The 23,961-nt window shown below is 40.7% G+C and overlaps 1 protein-coding gene across 2 annotated transcripts in view; it reads right to left on the reverse strand.

Moving 5' to 3' along the window:
* Nucleotides 1–23,961, reverse strand: part of HMG20A (high mobility group 20A) — an 83,138-nt gene that overhangs the window by 9,398 nt on the left and 49,779 nt on the right. For both annotated transcript variants that reach the window (XM_004711978.2, XM_045285773.1), the window contains 5 exons: nucleotides 19,222–19,314; nucleotides 12,304–12,451; nucleotides 10,551–10,763; nucleotides 7,294–7,426; nucleotides 5,424–5,455 (listed from right to left, as the gene is read on the reverse strand). In XM_004711978.2, coding sequence (XP_004712035.1) covers nucleotides 5,424–5,455; nucleotides 7,294–7,426; nucleotides 10,551–10,763; nucleotides 12,304–12,451; nucleotides 19,222–19,310 — 615 coding nt within the window. In that variant the 5' untranslated portion in view covers nucleotides 19,311–19,314. The remainder of the gene's footprint in view (nucleotides 1–5,423; nucleotides 5,456–7,293; nucleotides 7,427–10,550; nucleotides 10,764–12,303; nucleotides 12,452–19,221; nucleotides 19,315–23,961) is intronic.

Here is a 23,961-nt window from a genome sequence, read left to right on the forward strand (position 1 = left end):
TCATGATCGCACAGGCTGGTGTGCTTCTTCCATGTGGACTTTGTTGCTTCTGAGCTAGATGGCTGCTTGTTTACCTTGAAGCCTTTAAGACCCCAGATGCTATACCTTTTGATAGCTGGGCACCATCAGCTTTCTTCGCCACATTTGCTTATGCTTGGTACACATTCTTAAGAGCACAAAATAAGAAACATTAAAGCAATTAAAGAGAATTGTTCAGTCTCTGAAAGGCAACTCAGAAATTCTACTTAGTGGAAGAGTGGTAATAAAAACCATCAGCACTCTCCCATTAGTGAACACATTACTTGGCCTGGAGAGGATCCTCCTGGGGGGTGGGGGGGTGGGGCTTAGATACACTTAAGCTGCTCCAAGGATTGCTCAAGGGATTAAAATCATAGGATTTGATTACCTCTTCATCAAAAGGGTCTAATTTGTTCAGGCCAAGTGTCATTTTGTCATTTCTCATAAATTAAAGGAGACACAAAATTATTGTTTCTATCTTAGTCCGTGAATGAGGTTCCTAGGAGTAACCCTAGCTGGCTCATGGGTCTAGTGGACTGGCTTTTGACTTGAGAGCAGCAAGAATACTCTTCACATTGGTTTTCATGCTACATATTGAGGGGAACAGCAGTCATTTTGAATGGAACACATTTTGCTGTGATCTAGGCTTACAGCCAGAATTTCATAGTGTGTGATTTGCTTATCTGAAGTGCCCTTTACTTCAGGGAATGCTCATGAAATTGCATACCAGGCTGATGTGCTCCACTGCTAGGCAAAATGGCTCTCAGGCCAGTGTGTCTTTGGCTATAAACTACACTCTCCAGTACCTGCTTTGGCAACAGTGCCTTAGGAATCCAAGTTCAGGCTTCATTACAACACACACACCAGCTTCTGTCTAACAACAGAATACAACAGACTTCATTACAATACACACACCAGTTTCTGTCTAACGAGCAACAAATTGTGCTGACATCTCAGACAACCCGGCCAATTTTAACCGTCTGCATTGTTTAGCCTACTTTATATAGTATCTTAAGTGCTGCCAAGAATGCTAGACGGGGATATAGAAGGCTTGGCTTCAGTACGACGATTTCTGCCTCTACATAGCTCAACGAGTAGTTTGAGGCAAGTTTTTCCATCTTAGGCAAGTAATTTTCCTCACGGGCAAAAGGAGGATCAGTTGGGTGAACCTCCGTGGCCCTAGTATTCCAGGATGAGCTCTTGGACTACTCCACCATACATTTCTCACTTTACTCCTCACAGGGTCGGCAAAGGGAAGTAACCACATATTTTAAATCTATGATGTTTCATGTACTTTGTAAGATATGTGAATTTACTCATATCTCTGCTTAAGCCATTTTACCCATCTGGGGTATTTCCTTTCCTCAACATACAAGACTCATGCCACCTTCAAGGCCCGATCAGTTCCTTCCTTTTCCATGGGGCCTTGGAGCTGCTCTTTAACCCAACAGGCCTCCCCCATCCCCCTAGATTCCTAGTACACTAAAATAGGAGTCCTGATGACACAGTGGTTAAGTGTTTGGTTGTGAGCTAAAAAGTTGGTGGTTCCACACCAGCCTGTGTGACCTCGAGCTGTCAAAGGGATAAGGTATCAAGCATCAAAGAACAAAAAATCAAATCATTGTAAATGAGGGTGAGTGCAGAAGTAGAGACTCAAAGCCCATCGGTAGGCAACTGGACACCCCTTTACTGAAGGGTTGTGGGGAGGAGATGAGCCAGTCAGGGTGCAGGGTAGCAACGATGAAACATATAACTTTCTTCTAGTTCTTAAATGCTTCCTCCCCCCCACTATCATGATCCCAATTCTACCTTACAAATCTGGCTAGACCAGAGGATGTACATTGGTACAGATAGCAACTGGAAACACAGGGTAGTCAGTATAGATGACTCCTTCAGGACCAGTGGTGACAGTGGCAATGCCTGGAGGGAATGTGGGGTAGAAAGGGAGAACCAACTACAAGAATCTACATATAGCCTCCTCCCTGGGGGATGGACAGCAGAGAAAGGGTGGGGGAGTCGTCAGACAGTGTAACATATGACAAAATAATAATAATTTGTGAATTATGAAGGGTTCATGAGGGAGAGGGGAGTGGGGAGGGAGGGGGAAAAATGAGCAGCTGATATTAAGGGCTCAGGTGGAAGGCAAGTGTTTTGAGAATGATGATGGCAACAAATGTACATATGTGCTTGACACAATGGATGTATGTATGGATTGTGATGGGAATTGTACGAGCCCCCAATAAAATGATTTGAAGAAAAAAAAAAGTGGGTGGTTCAAACTCAGCAGTCATTTCATGGCAGTCTGCTTCTGGAAAGATCCATTCTTGGAAACACCATAGAGGGCAGTTCCAAACTGCCTTGCAGTGTTGGCAGGAGTTGAAATCAACTTGAAGGCAATGTGTTTTTCCTAGTCCACTAAGAAGTTCTATGTGAGGAAATGACTGTGCAGCTATGTTTACAAATGATCAGAATAGTTTCTCTCAATTGCAATTGTTTTGAAATTACCTAGTTTAGGAAAGCCATGTTTCCAAGTAAAATAAAAACTGGTAAAGTAAGGGCAACGAATTGGGTCAAGGTCCTTACTAAGAGAGATTTTCCTTGACGTAGGCCTATCAATCGAGAGATTTACAGACACGTTTGACAAACTATTTCTGGCTTTTCCTCTACCAGCCCTTTACATTTTGTTTGTTTGAACACATGTACACTCCTGCAACAGGGAAATCATACAAAGACTCATTTTCTACAAACACAGAAGTTAATATTATGCTAAAAAATGTATCTTAATAAAAAAAAGTCATTTCTCAAATCAACAGTAGCAGCTTTGATCAATAACTAAATCTTCTAAGTCTTTCCTAACTGTAACTATCTCAACTTTACCGAAGATAAAATTGCCACATATAATCTGGCTGGCAAAATCTATGTGATGAAATTAATGTGACTGGAAAGCGAGAGACTGAATGCTTAGGTAACGGTCTAAATTCTCTTTTGTAATTGTTAAGTGTGGAGAACCAATAAGTAAAGCCTGTGTCTCATATGGAAGGTTACCAACACCAAATTAAGTATGAAAACTACCACCACAAGATAAACAGTTACTATTTTGAAGAAAGGATTCCCTTGAGCAAGTTATTTAGAAAATTCAAGAATACATCAGAAAACTCTGCTTTTTCAAATTCCCATTGCTATTTCAAGCCAATCTCTTACAGATTCTTGTATAAAAATGAACAGGAAAGAAGGAAAAAAAAATAGATAAACCACAGAGCTGATAATCAGACTTCCAATTAGCACCAGACTGTTATTTAGATTTGGGACTTGCAATATAGTAAAAAAAAACAACACCAAAACAGACAAGGGTAGAAATCATTCAGGAGCATCTTAAACCATATTTGAGAAAGCAGAGACCCAAAGATACTGGAGATGTGATAATTTGTAAAAACAAGAACAACAACAACAAAAAACCCCCCACTGTCTTCATTTATATTAAAAAAGGAGTTTATGAGGTGGTATCAGCTTGCTTATTGGAAGAATCTACTTTTCATGTGGCTCACTGATTTCTCTCTTTATGCTGAAATCTAGGTAAAGCTGTCATGCAAGCAAATGCATCTGTGAAAGGCACAGTAGTAAAAATACGTCCATTTAAGAAGTCTATCTTCTCCATCTAAGGGCGTTACATCAGACGGTATGAGCTTGGATACAAAGATGCAAACTAGATTGTGCCTGCCCTGAAGAGAGTCCAACCCAGGAGTATTTTGAATAATAGAAGCATTCAAAGATCCTCCAACAGCTGGCGGGGCCAGCTAAGTGCATATAAAGAAGTACTGAGAACTGGGAGGGGTAAAAAAGGGAAGCAGGCGTCAGACAGTGTACGGTTTGACAAAATAATAATAATTTATAAATTATCAAGGGTTCATGAGGGTGGGGGCAGCGGGGAGAGAGAGGGGAAAAGGAGCTGATACCAAGGGCTCAAGTAGAAAGCAAATGTTTTGAGAATGATGAGGGCAACAAATGTACAAATGTGCTTGACACAATGGGTGGCTGGATGGATTGTGATAAGAGTTATACTAGCTTCCAATAACATGATTAAAAAAAAGGGAAGTAGTAAAGCTTGGAGGAGGAAATAAGGCTTGCAGGAAGATTAGCATTTTGAGATGCAGAAACAGGGAATTGGGAGGAAGAAGACGTGGCTGCAGGAGAGGAAGCCTCATGAAGGGAATAACATGGGCACACACAGCAGGTAGAGGCAGCTGGAAGGCAGTGAATACTCACCACTTTAAAATATACAACAGAGAAGAGAAATGGGTGGTAAAGAATTTTGGAAGAGACCTTGCTGGGTTTGAATATGATTTGGTAAGCAATGGGGAGATACTGAGAGTTTTAAAAGCCTAAATAACCACGAACTATGTATTTCTTCCCTCCATATATTAATCATCTCACTGCCTTTGAGTCACTTCGAATGGACTCTCGACAAGGTTTCCAAGGTAACAACATCATCTTTTCTCCTGTGGACGGCAGCTGGGTTTGAACCAATACTCTTGTAGTTAGCAGCTGAACACCTTGCCCACAGTACCACCAGGCTCCTAAGGTTACATTTACGTTTATAGCTATTTAGGTAATACAGTAGGCACATACAAGTACACAGACCTCAATCTTATCTATGGAGGTTAATCAAATGACAGAGAGGAGGCCAGTAAACAAATACATGCCACATGGGAGGGAACAGGAAGAGAGGTACAGAGAACCAAGGTATTGTCATTTGTGCTCTATCTATCCTGCAGCTGAATATTTCATTTTATCCAAATGCGCTCAGACTCACTGCTATCCAGTCAATGCTGATTCACAGCGACCCCCTGTGGGCTGCAGTAAACAGACCCTAACTGTTTACAGGAGTAGAGAGCCCAGTCTTTCTCCTAAGGAGCCCCTAGTGGTTTTGAAGTGCCTATTACGCGGGTCACAGCCCAATGGGTAACCACAACACCACCAGGGCTAAGGTTTTAAGATGACGAAAAGTTATAACTTCTAGTGAGGCCTCACGCCTACACTTCACTCCAAATTCCAGCTATCTTTGGTATTTAAAGTCAACAAAATTCTTGGACCACAGGAAAGGTTGGGGTTAGGAACTGTAGTTTAAAGATAAATTCATGGCAGAAGGGTCTGCCCTATGCTAAGAACTCCTGAGCTAAAGCAATTCATCTAATACAAATTAAGAAGTAGGAAATACTATGCCATCCATAAAATGAAATAAAATCTAGCAACATTTTAAACAGCAGCATTATGACATCTCTATATGACGGGGCTTTAAAAAGTTCATAGAAAAATACCATTCTCCTTTCATTCCACTTTTTCCATGAACTTCTTGAAGTCTCCTTGTATATGTATATACAGATGATATGTGCACACAAGCTAATTACCTCATGATCGTGAGTGGCCTGTCGGGCTGCATCTGAAATATGAAAGAATAAGAGAACATTAAATAAAAAAGTAAGAAAAAAGAAAATAATAGCAAAACTCAAGTACATGCATGTGTCAAATTACAAAAACTGTTGGTATATTAGGACTCTCACAACACATAATATTTTTCTTTATCGACTACCACGTTGGTCAGCAAGTGTTAAAGGGAAACCCATAGCTCGATTACACAATTAGGCACAGGAGAAATAGACACAGGTTGTACTGATGAAAGGGAGACTTTGGGATGGAGGACAGAAAATACACACTGAAAGTCATCTGGTGCATGATCGTCTTAGCAGGTTTTGTGCTAAGTTTGGAGAAGATGCAATGGTTATGGAGTTGACAGATTAATTGTGGATGGGGCTTCTTGGCAGGCTTTCCTTCAGGCAGGAGTTTCAACAGGGACTTAATTAGGGGAGCTCGATTTGCTGGTCCACAGAGCTAGAGAGAAACAGTTGTGAGGTTTAAAGCAGAGTAGGGTGTCTTTTGGGCATTTATCGGCAGGGCTCAAAGAGAATTTTAACTCTTGCCCAACCAGGGCAGAGGTCAAAGGGCAGCATGGCTGAGAAACCAACGACCAGAGAGAGGTCTACCTGCTGGCACAGCTAAGAGGTGCTCCTGACAGGAAGGACTGTACCTTGAGCATTGTGTGATCCTGTGAGCTTCCCCAAGAAACTCCATAAATTGTGAGTATTGTCCGTTGAGTTCAAGGTGGCCACTGAAACAAGTGACTGAACTCAGCAGAGTGGACGGTGCCATGGGAAGGACCGGATGGGGTGAGAGTGGTCAAGAAGGCTGGAGGGTGGAGGTATGTCTGACCTCTGCCTCACAGCCATCTATCTGTCTTGGGCTGACGTTGAGCTTGACGTCTTCCTCCTTATGAAGTCAGAGGGAGTCACAGTCTCTCAGCTCCCCCTGTGCCACTCTGACGGGACCTCCAAACTCAGTTGCCATACCCTGGGCCGCCCCTGCAGTCTTGAACTTAACTTGCTTAGCAGATCCCTTTGGAAGCCTCTGTTTCGATTAGATTTTTTTTAAGAGACTCCAAGGAGACTAAGACAAGGGTGTTATTGAGAGAACTTGTCTACAGCCATCCACCATTTGAAGAGGCATGCTTACACACGCTGTTTGGAATAAATATGAGTTATGTATGAACTGACTCACGTAGCATTATTTTTGGCTTATCTTTATATAACAGGAAGTGTACAATCAATATTGTTTTGAATGGATGCATACACGAATGAGTGAAAGGATGAATGAAAAGGATGATCACTGGAAGATGACAGAACGGTCAAAGAAAAGCACAGACATAGCAATACAAGGCAGGAAAAGGTTATGTAGTTTAGTAGACATGTGCCTGTAGAAAATAAAGAACGTAAACTGGGAGTTGGGAAAAATGGGAGCAGACAATGAATATGCCGTTTTAGAGCCCAATCGGTGACAATGGATATGGAAACCAATTAAAATTTGTAGGATGAGAGCAATGTTATTTTACTAGAATTCCAAGATGATGCATCTAAGGAAGCGGTTCTCAACCTTTGGGTCGAGACACCTTTGTGGGTCGAATGACCCTTTCACAAGGGTCACCCGATTCATAACAGTAGCAAAATTACAGTTATGAAGTAGCAATGAAAACAATTTTATGGTTGGGGGGGTCACCACAACATGAGGAACTGTATTAAAGGGTCGCGGCACTAGGAAGATTGAGAACCACTGTTCTAAGTGAATGCACACTAATATAGAAACAGATTTTTAATACTTTACCACCTTAACAGTTGACTTTCTAACCTTTTACGCACAACAGAATATAAATACATTTAGCTCTGATACCTTGTCTGTGAGATTTGCCTTTCTGCCGATCCTGGGTTTTCCTATTGAAGACCTTGTATGCCTCAGTCTTCTGGTACTGTTCCAGCTCCTTCATGTAACGCTCCTTATCTTTGTCGGCTTCGTCAAGATAGCGCTGGGGGTGGGGAGTGGGGAGTAGAATGATTTTCAAGAAATAGAAAACAGTATGTAATAAAAATATCAATGACGCTGAAGGGACTTCAAATAGTTTATGGAAAACTGAATGAATGGCAATGAAATCTTTCCAGAGAAATGTTGAAGACCCATTGTGTTTGAAAGAGTTCTGGTGCCCTAGTGGGCTGGTTACGTGCTGGGCTGCTAACTGCAAGGATGGCGGTGTGAAACCACCAAACTGTCCGTGGAAGAAGGATGAGGCTTTCTATTCCGGTAAATTTAGCCTCGGAAACCCAGTTCTACTCTGTCCTAGAGGGTCGCCGTGAGTTTGCATTTAAAGAACATAGGCTAATGAGAGCATGGAGAGAAATGTGCACGGACAATAGCTTTGAGGGAGAAGTAGAAAAGCATGAATTGTACCAACAGAGTAAGATATAATCAAAGAGTTGATTCTGACTTTTTAGACTATTTATTGTTTCCTTCCATCTTAATGAAGACTGATTTTTTGGCATTTACTTTCATAAAAAAATCATGGGATAATTATGGTTATCCCTCTAAGCCTACAGATAGAAACTCCACCAGGCTTCTAGAGGTCTGACTACCATCCAGACATACTTAGCCTTCCCAGGGGAAGGAATGGAATATTCTTGTTTCTCTATCCCTAAACCATTCTGAGAGAATGATCTCATGTATCAATTGGCCTTTTAAGAGCCTAAAGAGTAAAGCACTAAAGCTGGAGACACAGAAAGTATGTAAAAGGGAATGATCTCATCCTATGGCCTCAAAATGGACTACTTTGAGAAAGCCTGTATCTACATGCTTTGTGCTTTGTTCTATTAATTATTTAAATAAAGTTCATTGATCTACCAGGATTATTTTGTCTAATGCCCTGTCCTTTTCATTCATTAAGTATAAGAAATTAGTTATAAAAATATTGGTTGAACACAAAATAATCCTATGTCAGAAGCCTTGTCCCATAGCTAGAGTAAGGGGCATCCAAATGGCTGAAACTGACACAATTTGAGCACCAAAATTGTTAATACAATAACAAATTATATACACCTTAGAAAGAAATAGAAATTCTTCTGCGCATACCAGTATTAAATAGAAAAATAAATACATAAATGGGGGGAAAGGGCTTTCTGCATTGAGTGAATTGCTGAAGGCTTCTGAGGAATGTAAGGGAGGCGCAGGAATAGAAAAATAACTTCGTAACCATCATGGCAAGGGCTGGATTAGCTAAGAATCATGACCAGAGATGCTAAATCTATGGGTAAATTTGAAGTAGTACGGGCTATTTGCATGTTCTTTAAGCATCTCCTCACAGACTGCTTATTTATCAAATACGCATCAACACGGGGAACCAAGGGACACTGTGTGTCTCCATATGTAGTACCCTGAGCAGGACAACCACTGTCCTTCTGGGCCATCCTCTGACCACAAATTCAAGTCCTCAATCTAATCACGAGGAAACAGACAAATACAAGTGATGCATTTTCTATTAAAAAAAAAAAAGGAGGGACTATGTTCTTAAAACTATCAATGTTATAGAAAACAGACTATAGAATATTCCAGATTAAAGGAGGCTAGACACTTGACTACCAACCGCAATACATGACCCTAGACTGGACACTGCAGCCCTGGTGGCATCGTGGTTATGCACTGGGCTGCTATCTGCAAGGTCAGCAGGTCGAAACCACCAGCTGCTCTTTGGGAGAGGCAGTGAGGCTTTCTACTCCTGTACGGAGTTGATCTTGGAGCCCTGAGAGGCAGGTCTACCCTGCCCTATAGGGTTGCTCTGAGTTGGAATCAACTCGCTGGCAGATGTATTTGAGTTTTTGGTTGAACATGGAGCCTCCAGGGCACAATCAGTGCTGGGCACTAACGGAAAGGTAGGCAGTTTTTACTCAGCCAACAACTCATGCGAGAAAGGCCTGGTGCACAGCTCCTGTAAAGATGACAGCCTAGAAAACGCTATGGGGCAGGTCTACTCTGGTCAAACAGACTTGATGGAACCAAACAGCACTACTACTATAGGCTACGCTATCCCTGCAGATAGCTACTGGTACTTTAACTTTTGGTCTTTACATATACGCTATTACATTGTCAAAAAACCACCAACAAAAAGCAAAAAGCAACAAAAAGCAACTGATGTGCTATTTAGAGCTCATAATCCTTGTGTTCAGCCAACACAATGGAAAATATACACTGCTTTCTACTAGCTTGCTAACATAAACATAACGCTTCAAGTTGCAAATTAATCTGATCTTTGAAAATTTTAAATTCAACTAATTCCAAAAAGAGAAATTTTTTCAATTTGGTTTACATTTGGAATTCTTTCTTAAAGATGATTTAACAGTGTAAGATAAAAAAGAAATGTAGGTACCTTTCAAATGCTGGGAGCTTTAACTCCAAATCTCCCCCATGATCTTTACCATCACTGCATTTACGCGAAGTCAGCCCCTCCGACTGTATTGCTATTAATCCCCTGCACCCTAAAGCTCTCTGACAAGTAGGTCTGTTTCAGTTAGAGCCTTAAAGGGTTAATGCCTGCTTTTGAGGAGAGAAATCATTCTAGTGGCTCTTGCTTTACATTTCATGCTAGCTCAAATGTGCCAGAACTAAGTTACACAAGAATTATTACGGCAACAAAACGAAACTGAAAGAATTATTAAAGCAGTGAAATATTTTTCTTAAACCAATTTTTTTTTTTCAATTGCAGAATCTTATCAAATGACTCTTTGGAATTTTTTCCTCATTTAACGCATGATATTTCCCCTTTAATTCAGTGGAATGCATAACGTTGCAGAATTTCTTAATATTGGACCATTAAAAAAAATCTACGTAAGCGCATGTGAATCAGATAAAGTGGAACTGCTGTGGTTGAGGGGTCCAGGGTCTTAGGTCCCTTAGGTGCCGCACAACCCTGCAGCGGACCCTGGAACAATTCTAACACCGCAGTCCTGGAGAAAAGAGCACTGAGGGGCCTGCCAGGGTGGTCTCCTAGGCACTACTGCGGCCAAACCCTAGACTCCACCATGGATCCTCTTTTTATTGGCTTTCGGACAGGTGATCTTTTTGAGAGAGAACAGATCAAGCCAAAGACAAAAAATTTGAGCAATTACCTGTTTTTCCTCAGGAGGCAGTTTACTCCACTCATTGCCCAACATCCTGGTGATTTCTGGAAATGGGACCTCTGGTCTCTTTGCTCGAAGCTGCTCTCGACGCTCGTTCATGAAGCGAACATATCCTGTAAGGGGGGACTTGGGGGCATTGCTGTCTCGAAGGGGTTTCTTCCTCTTTCTTCCTTTGGACCAACCACCTCGTTTACTTCTTTGCTGCAAAACAAATAAAAAGTAAAAAGTAAAAACCAAACAACAACAACAGACCCCATATAACACAATAAAAACAAATACCAACAAATGAAACAGGTTAAGAGTTGCATTTTCCTATACATACAAGACACTGGGTAATCAAAGCTCTCCAAACCAGTCATGATAATGTAATTTACACTCACAGACTTTAGACTGTGCACTTGCTGACCTGCTTCCATACCACAGCTTCCATACAAGCTTGCTGCATTTTGTGCTAAATCCCAACAGATAAGGATAAGGATGCTAGGATCATCTAAGATTTGACCTTCATAAACACTTCACAGGTCCTGGCTCCTGGTAGAGAACATTCTCCACGAGGAATGCAGCAGCACACACAGCACTGTGCCAGCGCAGTGCATACTGCCACAGTGGACCAGAACAAAATGTTGCCACACGCGTTGGGCAGAAATGGAAATGAGCTGTAGCACAGGGAAGAACAATAATTCATGAAGGGTATTCTCACTGATACCCATTTAAAGACTAGTTTATTTCCCACAGCAGACAGCAACACTTTCAGTATCTAAGTCTTCGATAATATGCACAGCCTGTCAGTAAGAGGTTTTAACCTGCTGAGTTGAATCAAGATTAAATTGCTTCTCTAAAGACTTTTTAAAAAAGGACTGAGGTACTACTGGAGTAGAAAGCTTTGATGTTTTACCACGGTATTTTTTCTCCTCCCTTCTAAATGAAATGCCTGGTACATAATATTTTTAGTTCATAACTTTATAAACTATACATAACCTATTCAGTTAATAAAGTGTTACAGATATAAGAATTCTTAGTTCAGAGAAGAGTAAAATCTAACTATTAATTATGTCACTGTACTCCAAATATACAAATGACACAATAATTTACAACTGGACAAATGGTACATTTGGTACTAGTTTAGTATAAACTCAGTAACATTAAGGCTACTCTAAGAATTTTAAGATATTTAAAAATTACTATTATCTTTAAGAATGCCATGACATTAAAAAAAAACACTTTTATAATAAGAAAGAAGACAAAATTCAAGGGTGTTTGCTACTTTTATCCTGGCTAAAAGGAAGAAAGAAAAAGACAGCATACTAAGTCAACTGTGAAGGCCACTAAAGAAGACAGCTGTCTTGGTTGATCTAGAACCTTCTAAAAATTAGAGAAAGGTTTTCTCCTATGGGAGGGCAAATGACTTGGCAAATGGTGTGAATCCTTTGGACACATGTGGCCTTGGTGAGCAGAGTATGGCCTTGAATATGTGCGGCATACTGATGCATCACCAATTATATATTGAATGAAGTCATTCACTCACTCAAAAAGCATTTGTTGACTATATATAGGTGGTTTGTTTCTCAGGCATGGGAAAAAGCTTAGCTGTCTCTGGTGGTGGTGGTGGGGGTCTATGGAAAATAAGAAATAAACCATCAGAAATATTATAGGTATCAACCTAAGAATGTGAGAGTCGACGATAAACACTCTGATGAATACCGCCTGATTCCTTCAGAAGCTGAGGTCAGGAACAGCTTACCTCATCTTCATGCCTCTGCTCACTGCTGTCTGCTGTATTTGATGGCTCAGTCGGAAGCAACTGACCTTGGGAGAGATCCTCCACAAATTCTGGATTGTTGGTGGATGGGGTGGCTCCACTGTTATATGGAACTTCTGGGTGGGTTAACCTGAAGAGTAGCAGATCAACAGCATTCAAACACACTGTTTGTCAAGATTCAAGACAAATTTTACGGCCAGCAAAAGTACACATCAATCTTTGAACTGATTTCCCAACTATTTGTGTAAATGCAAACCATCTCTCCCTAGAACAGTGTTTTAAAAACAGTTTCAGTGTTTGATTTAACCAGATCAATTTCATAAAGCCTCCTATCAAAACTAAGAATATTTCTTATTCCCCAATTACATCTTCCCTCAACACAGCCTTTGTATTTTAGCTCTGAGCAAAGAATTCGAGTTTAAAATGCTACCTTTTTTGTATCTATCTCTAAGGTAAAAGAAAACACTATCAATGAAGAAGAAGGAATGGCAATTGTAGAGGCAGTTTGTCTCCTCACAAGAAGAGTTCTTGGAAGGCACAAGAAATCTGTTACGGTCTATTTCATAGGCGGTGTTTTCCTTGGACTGTAGTGTTTACTGACAGATCTTCTAAGAACCGTATTCTCAACTTCAGTAAGTTCAGGTATAAAATGTTAATGAATTGCAGATATCCTTCTTTTCTGCCACCCCCCTCATTATGTTCCAGAGGAGTTAGCAAACTAGATCTCACAGGTTCAGAAGATGATAGTAGGGCCTTTGACTGACTGACCTAAGGGACAAACAAAAAGGAGAAAAGGCTATACCAAGGGCTAGGGAGTTCTGTATGCACCTTTCCGGTGCTGGGGCTTGGGAGCAGGGAAAGTAAAGGTGGCAGGATGGTGAATGAGAGAATAATGTGCACTCATTTTTTCAAAGAACACATATTCCTTAGGGTTATAGGTGAATCATTACAGTGGCACACAAACTCCACAGTGGCAAGGTAGAAGGCATAGTGTATTTTATGTACCTGGAGGGGATGTTAAGAAAGATTTCAGAAGGGAGGTCATGAGAAATGAACAAGTACAATCGGTAAGCAACATTGTTCCAGGCAGAAAGATCAAGGTCTCATAGAAGAACTGGAGACTAATCTCAGGAGACGACTGAAACAAAGTAAGCAAGAGACAAAAGGCGCAGAGAAAGGCAACAGTAGACAGGATAGAGAGGTATTAATGAGACAGAAGGAAGAGGACTTAGTGACTGACTGAAAATAAATAATCAAGGAAAAGGAAAAGTCCAAGGTAATTCTGAAGCTTCTAGATTGGGTGATGATGTTCTACTAACAAAGAAAAGGATAGGATGTGGGTACATCTACCTGTGTGTGTATATGTGCGAAAGAGACAGAAAGGTGTGCAATGAGTGAGCTCTGATAATGGGAAGCCCAGTAGCATCACCATGGTTGGTGCCATCTACTGCAGTAACTGCATGGTGTTGTTCCATTGGGGGCTGGCCAGCATCCCACCATGAGCCATACCTCTCAGTCAGTACTTCCTTGTCCCACCCATGACGTACCTCCCCACCTTCTTTTCCCTCCACCAGGATGAGACCCTCCTCTCTGCCCAGTGGCCTAAGCTCACCTATCTGTACCCTGACGAATATGTGTGTGTGTGTGTGTGTGTGGTGATGAGTTACTGTCCTGGGTGATGGGTGACATTAACTTCAGGGATGACATGCCTTGGCAGCACTTCCCCTTGTGGTGTTGGCCCACGCATTGCTGGCCCTGGGGTCATTTTGGTATCACTCTTGGGGAATGACAGAGGAGAGTCTAGGCACACACCATTTCACACTCCTCCCATCTAGTGATGCCACTGGCTACATCTGAACTGCTCAAGAGACATGTCCTGAGAGAACAGGCATGAAGACAGACCCCAGATATTTGAGTGTTTGAAGGAGTGGGCCCATGAAAGTCATGGACAGTGCTGCATGTTCTGCAGACAGTGATCAGAAACGCCAGCACGGACCTCTAGGGTACACTGCCATTATAGGAGCAAGCGTTAGGAGAGTCAAAGCAGAAAGACTTTTAAGAAGGAGGGGGTGATCAATCACAACACTGTCGATGTCAAATAAAATATACTACAAATGATTTGCTAAATATGAAGATGGGAACACCAGTGTCAATCTTAGAGAGTATAGTTCCAGTGGAATTATGGACAAGAAATGGATGAGAGATGAATGTGTGCAAAGCATACTTACTTGACCACCTTCTAAAAAATCAGAATAGTTGTTTTTGAGCAAAAGGTCTCTATTTTTTAGGTGCTTTCAAAAGTCTGTGAGGAAAGCAGTGAAATCAATGCTTAGCATGTTCTCTGAAAAGAGATGTACATAGAGATACAGTTTGATCCTAGCAATGTGGTGTTTCCCAAATATTTCAATCACTTTGGATGCCTTTTCACTGTCATTCTTACTTCATTTGTGCTAACGAGTGTTAACTTATTCACTCTTGCTCACTCTCATTTCAGTAATACTTAACAGAAGTCGGTTTGAAAAACAGCACTTATCCTCGGAATCCCAGACCAAAGCAGGAATAACTCAAAAGAGTGAGGTCAAATGTGTCAAAGGTCATAAGGATGACAAGCAGGATGAAGATCAAGGAGCAGGGTGGGAATGCCTTTTGTTACTATGGCAATGTTCCAAGCTACAGCCACCAGCACCTTCTGTTTGTGCCCTGGAACTTAACACACCCTCTGGCCTACTCAAGGTCATTAGTTCAGCAGTCCCTGTCTCACTCGGGTGGCATAGTGGTTACGAGTAGGGCTGCTCACCTGTTCAAAGCCACCAGCTGCTCCAAAGGATAAAGAGGTAGATTTCTACTCCCATAAAGAACCACAGCTTCAGAACTCCAGAGGGACAATTCTACTCTGTCCCTTAGGGTCAGTATGAATTGTAATCGATTTAATGGCAGTGAGTTTCAGGTGTCTTTGGTTCTGTTTCAAGTAATCGAATCCCCTGGCCGTTTACTTTTTAATCTTTGTTTTAAAGTGATTTTTGATTTTTTTTGAAAATCATCACACAGATGACTTTTTAAAGGTGCATACTACTTGTGGATGACATGTTTATTTTATGAGGCAATCTGTTATTTAGTTAAAAGGTAACTTCAAGAGCTAGTTTCAGATCGAGGTATAAAGACTATCTTAGGATATCAGGCTTGGGGAGTGCTCCAGTCTCAGCTGGTCCAGTAAGTCTGGATACTTTAAGCATCTGAGGTTCTGTCTGAAGTGGTAGCCAGGTACCACCTAGTTCCTCTGGTTTCACGGTAGATGGGGCTGCAGTTTGTGTAGCTAGATCATTGTTTCCCAAAGAAGGTGACACCACCTACTGGGGCTGCTGGAATTACCCGGGGTGAGTGGGTGCATAGCAGATGCTTACACGTTACTCTGGATTATGGGCTATAGGATATGTTTTTAATTGTTGGGGGGTGCTGAGTAATTTTTTTTTTTTTTTTGGAAAAGGCAGTGGTAAGCCACATAAATTTGGGAACTATGATATAGATTATTAGTCCTGTAATTTAGTTCTTTTGATTTTTGAGACTTTGGTTTTTTTTCTTCTGCTTGGATGAGTAGAAACAATAGTTGAATCTTAGATGGGTGCTTACAAGCTTTTAAAAATGGCGAAACACTACACACCAGACATAAACTTAGGCCAATTGACCAAGTTGCCCCATGAGACTATGGCCTTAAGTCTTCCAAACAAGAAAACCAATCCCGTAAGGTGGTTGGTAAACCCACCTACCCACCACCCACTTCCATATACACATCTATATATACGAAGTTCATCTTTGTTGTAAGGTGTTTTGATAATCCATTTTTCTTTATTGCTGAGCAGTATGCCATTGTATGCTTTTACCATATTTTACTTATCCGTTCATCCCACAATGGCCAATTAGATTGTTTTCACCTTTTTGCTATTGTGCCCAGTGTTGCAATGAACAGAGCTATTCTCTCTTACACTTACTCTAAAGAAGTGATGCACTCATAACTCTTGTTCAGGCCACCAGTGATCTCCATGTGAAATAGTCATTTTCTCAGTCTCCACCTTATCTGGTTTACCAGACTGGACCAAAAAAAACCCCCCAAAACCAAACTTTCTTTACTTGGTTTCCAGAACCCTACGCTCCTGTTTTTGCTGCTAGCATTTCCCCAATCAGTTGCCACTGTGTTGATTCTGACTCCCAGTGACACCTGTGTGCCAGAGCAGACCTGTGCTCCACAGGGTTTTCAATGGCTGGGGTTTTTTGGGAAGTAGATTACCAGCACTTTCTTTAGAGGTACTTCTGAATAAAGTGGACCTTTTATTAGCAGCTGTGTGCTTAATCTATTTGCAGTACACAGAGACTACACTGCCATCTTAGACACTCCTGTCAATCCTCTTCAGTCCTTATGCTGGTTTCCCCCTTCAGCTACCATTCTAAATGTCGGAGCATCCCAGAGCTTAGTGTTCCACTCTCTTCTCTTTGCTATCTACACAGTTCTCATTACTTTAATGATTTCACTAAATCTCATGGCTTTGAATATGAGCTATATGCTGGTGACTCCCACATTTCTCTTTCAGAGTGAAAGCCAAAGTGCTTACTCTGTTCAATCTAAAAGGCCCTATATGATCTTCTTCGTTGGGACTCAAAGCATGGGCCTTACACTAGCAGCACTGGAATCACCCGTGAGAAGCACGTTGGAAATGCAGAATCTTTGATCCTATTGTAAGATCTTCAGGCACTTCATAAGCATCTTAAAGTTTGAGAAGCACTGATGTAGCCCTCCATTGCCCCTTCCCCTTATGTACTGTGCTTTAAGCCACACTAGCCTCCTGGCTACTTCCAGTAAATAACATTCCAGCCTCAAGGCTTCCATACTAGAATGATATTCAGCTTAGAATAACACCCACACCACACCCCAGGTAAGTGAACACTAGTAGCCGTACTTGCTTTCAGGTCTTTATTCAAGTCGCTTTCTCACTGATGCCTTTTTGCCAGTCTATCTAAAACAGTATTCTTAAATGTTTCCTATATCCTCTCCCTGCTTTCATTATTAATCTAATAGTTGTTTTTACTTTCTAACATTGTATGTATGAGGGTTACCCCCCAAAACCCAATGCTCATTTGTTTTTTTGATGTGAAGGGCAAAGTACATTTGGAGTTCATTCCACCAGGTCAGACTGTTAATCAAGCACTCTATTTAGAGGTTCTGAAAAGATTGTATAATAGTGTGTGACAAAAAAGGCCTGATTTGTGGCAGGCAGGGGACTGGTTTTGCCACTGCAACAATGCACCTGCTCACGCAGCCAACTTAGTGCGCCAGTTTTTAGCAAAAAAAGCATGCCTCTCTTGCCACATGCACCTTACCTGACCTAACTCCATGTGACTTCTTTTTGTTTCTGTGAATGCAGACGGACATGAAAGGACAGAGATTTGAAGACATAGAAGAGGTGAAGAAAAAAATGAGGGAGGTGCTCCCAACCATACAAACACACGAGTTTGAAAAATTTTTCCAAGAATGGAATCGCAGATTTGAAAAACGTAGTAAGTACAATTGAGAGTACTTTTAGGGTGATATGGTTGTTTTGTAAAAAAATTTTAATACATAGCTTTGAGGGGTGGGATTCTGGTATTTTTGGGTACCACCTCATATGTTACTCATTTATCCTGTTTTATTATCTAACTTGCTAAATAAAATTTCAGCTTTAAAGGGGCCTAGATTTCTGTTTGGATCACTGCATCAATAGTATCTGGCACATAATGGATATTCAAAAACTTTTCACTGAGTGAACTGCATTTACTAACGAGGTGGCCTTTAGAAAAGGCTCAGAGAACAGTTTCATCTGAGTAGTGAGGTCCCCAGGCAGATATTAATGAAGTGAGAAATGAATGTGAGGGAAGGAAACAGAATTACAAAGTATAATCTATTTTTCAGAGCGCTCTAAAGAATATTAAAATAATTCATTTTAGGGATTAGCTACCATTTCAACATATTACAGAATACATTTATTCTTTGCCAAGTAATTTCCAAATATGCAGGGGGGAAAACAAACTTCAACTGAAACAAAGATTTCCAAGGGAAGAGATGGGCTAATTGCTATTAACCCTTTTCTGCAGTCCTTTACATATTTTTCAGATCATTGAAATAAGTAAAGACCAAATAAAATAAAACAATAAAAAAGGTGTTAGTTAAAGCTCCTAGGCAGTGAATTAAAACCAAAATCATCTGATCTTTTAATAAAAACTGACGTTGGGGACATGAAAGATACATTAAAATCTGTGGCAATTGAAACAGAAAATGGTATTTGCTTCTCAGAGAGACCCCTTTGGCAGGCATTTCCTCAGTGGAAACTACATGATTCTCTAATTGGAAATCCCAGATGTTTGTTAGATCCCATTAATTGCTGTATCAGTTGCACAGGGACTAAAAACCCACCAAACCTGTGTCACTGAGTTGATCCTGATCTTATATAGGACAGAGAAAACTGTCCCATAGCTTCCAGTGCTCTAAATTATCTCCCTCAGAGTGGCTGATGGGCAAGGTTCCTTTTATAGGGTCTCAATGCCACTGAGTTAACCCTGACTCATAGCAACCCTCTGGGACAGAGATGGTGTAGCAGGCTATGCATTGGGCCTGATAATCGCAGGATCAGCAGTTTGAAACCACCAACTGCTCCTTGGGAAACAGATGAGGATCTCTACTGGAAAGATTTGCAGGGACCAGAGGCTGGCAGAGATGGCTGAATGCAGATTACAAAGGAGTTTAACCTGGCTTTCTGCAAAAAAGCCCAAGAAATGCCTCCTTTATTCTCATGATATACACTGCTTCTTTAGCACCTCATGCCTTGTTCTAGTCTAATGCCTATGCAGAGGCCCAGTGTGCCAAGCAGGGCTTACCCAGCTGTGGTCAGGTCATTACTCTCCTTGGAGCCCTCTTCATCTGCAAAAAGGGGAGGCAGGGTGGAACTGGTCATCAAGTTTTCCATCTCTCTGAAAGGAGGAGAGAAAGAAAAAAAATTAATGGCCTACTTACTTCCAGTTCAAGTTCCACTAATTTAAGAGTCAGCCTTCCTTAACTTTATCACATTGGCTGCAGAACAGAAACTGACCTAAGTATTTATTATCTTGACTTGGACTCATCAATTTAAACACTATATATAATTAATGAGCTTTTGATCCTGGTCTTTATCAACTGACCACACTAAAAACACTTAGGTTTTAACCCCCAGAGCAGAGTTTGGAAAATTCCTTCTTATTCATCCAGAATAATCTTCACAAGTGTTGCTCATTTCCTGTAAATATTGCTAAGCAGAGTAACTCAGAAGCACTGTAACTCTGAGGGATTTATTTAACCTCTTTGTTCTACAACCCATCCTTTTAGACATAGATAAACTTGTTCACTTAGAGTGACTGTAAAGGATTAAAACAGAATGTGCTTCACACACAGAAAGAATATGATGGTAAGTACTTGCATAATACTATATAAAGTATTGTTATAGCATTACCAGCTGTCAGTCCCAGATGAATCATCCTTAGGTTAAATGATGACAAACTGAGCCCTCTGAAAGGAAATAATGCAAAGGAAGTGGAGAATGGAAGGCATATTGATGTGGTTTTGAGTCAAAGAAACCACACTTCCAGGTCAGAAATATGCTCTCTATCACCATAATGACCAATTGCAGAAATAGCATGCACCTGGGTACAGGACACTACTAGGCTTAACTGAAAACCAAACCAAACCAAAACCAAAACAAATACATCACAAGAACTTGGGGTTACCACACTGAAAGGACAAAAGGACAAGAGAGTCAATTTATTTGGTACATAACTACAATAGATTTTTCCCCTCCCTTTTTAAAGCTCACCACAGAGGACTTTATCCCCTCTAGCTAAAAGCAGCAATTCATCATGAAAGTGATATTCAAATAAAACATTCAGCAGTGACCCCAAACAACAGCCACTTAATGGAACTGCAAACCACTCAAGAAATAAGAGGGCCTCGGCCAGCCGGGAGAACTGAGAAGCAGATTACGAAAATTCACTTAGGAGATCCCTCAGCAGGTAGTGCGCTGCTGCTGCGACCTGCTGCTGCGACGGAGATTGGTGAAATGCACCGAGGCAATGCAGAGCTAGGATTCTTTCCACCGGGGCAGAACCTGAAGGAAATGCAGATGACACCGGTACCCCAGCTAAATACTCAGTGGAGTAACTAACTTCCAAACGGAGGAAAAATAGTTTTCTTTCCTTATTCCCAATGATTTTATTTCCTTATTCTGACTTCTAAATTTGTTAGTTGAAAAATAGTTTAATGTGATAGAAATTATCTCTGTTTACACATCATCCATTATAATGGGCAAAGGATGGGGAGGGAGAGAAAAGGAGAGCTATTTTACATACACCCACACCCACACAGAAACTTTCCACTTAGAGAAAGGAGTTCACTGAATGTGCAAGTTGCTGATTAACACCCTTCAATTCCTTCAAGATAAGGAGTTTGCAAAAGTCCATCCTAGAATGACCTTGGCTGAAATGTACTGAAGTTTTAACTCACAGACCAGACTAGAGTCCTCTGTTTAAGGTCTGCTGATATCACTTCAAGGAACACCCGAGAGGCAAGAGTTAAGGGCTTGGGTGCCAACCTAAAAGCTGGTGGTGTGAGAAAGACCTAGCAAATCTGCTCTCATAAAGACGGCAGTCTAGAAAACCTCGTGGGGCAGTTCTGCTGTTACATGGGGTTGATAAGAGGTTAACATTGACTTGATGCTATGCAACTACATCACCTAACACTAGTGTCAATATTCATAATACTTATTTATAATATTTGTGTGATTTAATCTGCAGGGACCTTGATGGTCATTCCCTACCACAAGGTGCCACACTGGTCAATTACAATGATGACAACACACACACACACACACACACACACACACACACACACACACACACACACTCTGCCTTGTGCCCATCAATCCTGCATCCAATTTGTGTTCCTCTGACTGCTAGTTCTTGGTACATAAGCCAGTAGCCTACTGCCTGATCTTTAAATGTTGGCATGTCAGCGCCTACAACCTGCGCACCTGTAAGTTCCACTTATCTGCTCATTTTGGGTTCATCAGCCCGTTAACCACATGAGCCAGGAGAAGCTTCCAACCTGATGGCAGACCTAGAGCAGGGAATTCCAGCCACCACATCAGTGGGAGTCATTTTCTTGAAATAATCTCTATACGAGGGCATTTCAATAACTTGGTGGAATTTGGAATGCAATTTTTACCACATCCCCATCCAACTTATTATTACTTGGTTTGTGCAAAAAACAAAACAAGAACAAACCTAACCAAAGCACAAACTACATGGATCTTGGAGAATGACAGTGGGTTCTTGTAAACTTTAGTAAGTAGAATCTAATTGCAGTTGCTGTTTCTAATGCTTCACTGCATGAGTAAATGAATATATCTCCTGGCCCTGGTATACAGCTACTGATATGGCTACAGCCTTTCTTCCACACTTGTTTTGAAGGGCACCAGAAGTGCATTGCCTTCAAGACCAACAATACACCTCCGCTGGGTTACCTCAGAAATTTATCAACACTGAAGCCCTACTGTGTAATTTAATCCACAGGGGCCTTGACTGTCACTCCTTTCCAACACAATGCCATCATCTGTAGGTATGAGGACTGCCATTGTTATGAATATTTTTGTTTTGTTATTCATGCATGCATGCACATGAGAGAAATTCATTAAAATTCTATTATCTTTCAATTTAATTTTTTTCATGAAATTTTAAAGCTCCCTCTTATATACAATTCTTTCCATCCCTTATCCTACTACTTATAAAATATAAGATGTACATGAGGCTATTACATATTTGGCTTTTATGTGTTAGTTTTATTAAGTCAGATGCAAATATGACTTGATACTTCTATTTAGAGATTATGGCTAGAGATCTGTACAAGTGTCAAATTGACAAAGGGTGGACTGTAGTGATCAATGATAAGGATCAACTTGACTAGGCTGTGATTCTCAGTAATTTGTAATCTCAGTAATTATGTAATTTCCCTCCATTTGTGAACTGGGCAGGGGGTGTTTTCCTGGGGGTTCAGTCTACAGCCTGTCCCACACAGTTGGGATCTGCTATCCTCTACAACTGCAAGAACCATTTCCTTGAAAGGAATCCCTCTATATACAAGGGTGCTTCAAAGGTTTGTGGAAAATTTCCATTATATTTTCACTTCGTTTTTCATGATTTTTTAAATTGTCCTTGTACATGTATACATACGTGCTTCACTGGTTTTGCTATTCTAGAGAACCCAGCCTAAGACAATAGGATATGGCCTAATGTGAACCATGAGCAAACAAACATTCAAACAGTCAGTTGTATATTCCAAAATATATTTGATTGGCTTCCTTGTAATCGTCTTTCTAGAAGTTAAGGACGTTTCAAAAATGTCAAAAATCTAGCATATGGAGCTCTTGGCATCCCTCCCACTCTTCAAAAAAAGTGGGGTTATCTAATAGGAGACAAAGGAAGTGTTTTTTCATTTACTATGGCAACATGACCCTCAAAGAGAGGTTTCCAGATTAACTTTAGTCATTTCTGAAATGTTGGGAGGCAGCTGGGCAACACAATCTTAACAACATATAAACAGATCATATAAACAAAGGAAGTTCAGAGAACACACATTTCTTTCTCTAAAGTTTGTTTTATTCAACCCATATGGCTGCAGATATATTTTCTCTTGTGTTTTTGAGAAGCCAAGTCCCCAAGAAATGAGTAATAAGGTGGGTGGATATTTAAGGGGCCAAGATCAACAAAAAAAGGAAATGAGAACATTCGTCCAAACTCAAAGGCTTCTAAATTAGTCCAAAAAAGTTGTGTGTGTGTGTGTGTGTGTCTGCGTGGGGGGCAGATTCCCTCAAATATGGATGAAATCCTGCAAGAATCAGCTTTCAGATGGTCACTGAGGGGTGAATCATGGCTACCAAGTTGATAATTGGCAAAGGCCCTTCAATGTGGCATCTGTGCCTGATAATTAATTTCCCAGCCTTCTGTCCCAGCACCAGGTCACACTGCACTTTGAAATTCTATGCAAGAAATGTAATGAATGCTGTTCTGGAAAGGGAAATAAGACAAATATGTACAAAATCAAAAAAATATACAAATATGGTTTTCCAAAGCAGTTAACAAGAAAAGGTCTATCATAAGGCTGTTTCCTCATCCAAGGATAGCTAGCTTCTACCTAGAGGCCTCATACAATGGTATTATGGGGTAAACACTTTGAGTAAGAGTTCGGACCTTAGTTATGGAAGTTCAGGAATTCCCTCTTACTAAAAACTACTAAAAAACTGACACCTACTAAAAATAATGCAAATGTATAAAACTGAGGGCAATTTAAAATATTTCAATGATTATAAAATTGTAATGAGAAGATTAAGCATACTATATTTTTATTGGTAAATCACCACAAAAGGGGCAATCTTTCCAACAACACTCTGTTATTCTAAACGTATTGGACAGTTCTGGAAGGAACATTTGTACTTCCATTTCCTGGAGTTAACTCTTTGCAAAAAGTATGTTAATCAACTTATTAAGTCTTCTCTTAGAGATGCATCAAATTTCCTCCCCACCTGCCAGCCTCCT

The sequence above is a fragment of the Echinops telfairi genome, unplaced genomic scaffold (assembly GCF_000313985.2).
Source record: "Echinops telfairi isolate 266 unplaced genomic scaffold, ASM31398v2 ScPeMD7_7475;HRSCAF=8513, whole genome shotgun sequence".
Lineage (NCBI taxonomy): Eukaryota > Metazoa > Chordata > Mammalia > Afrosoricida > Tenrecidae > Echinops > Echinops telfairi.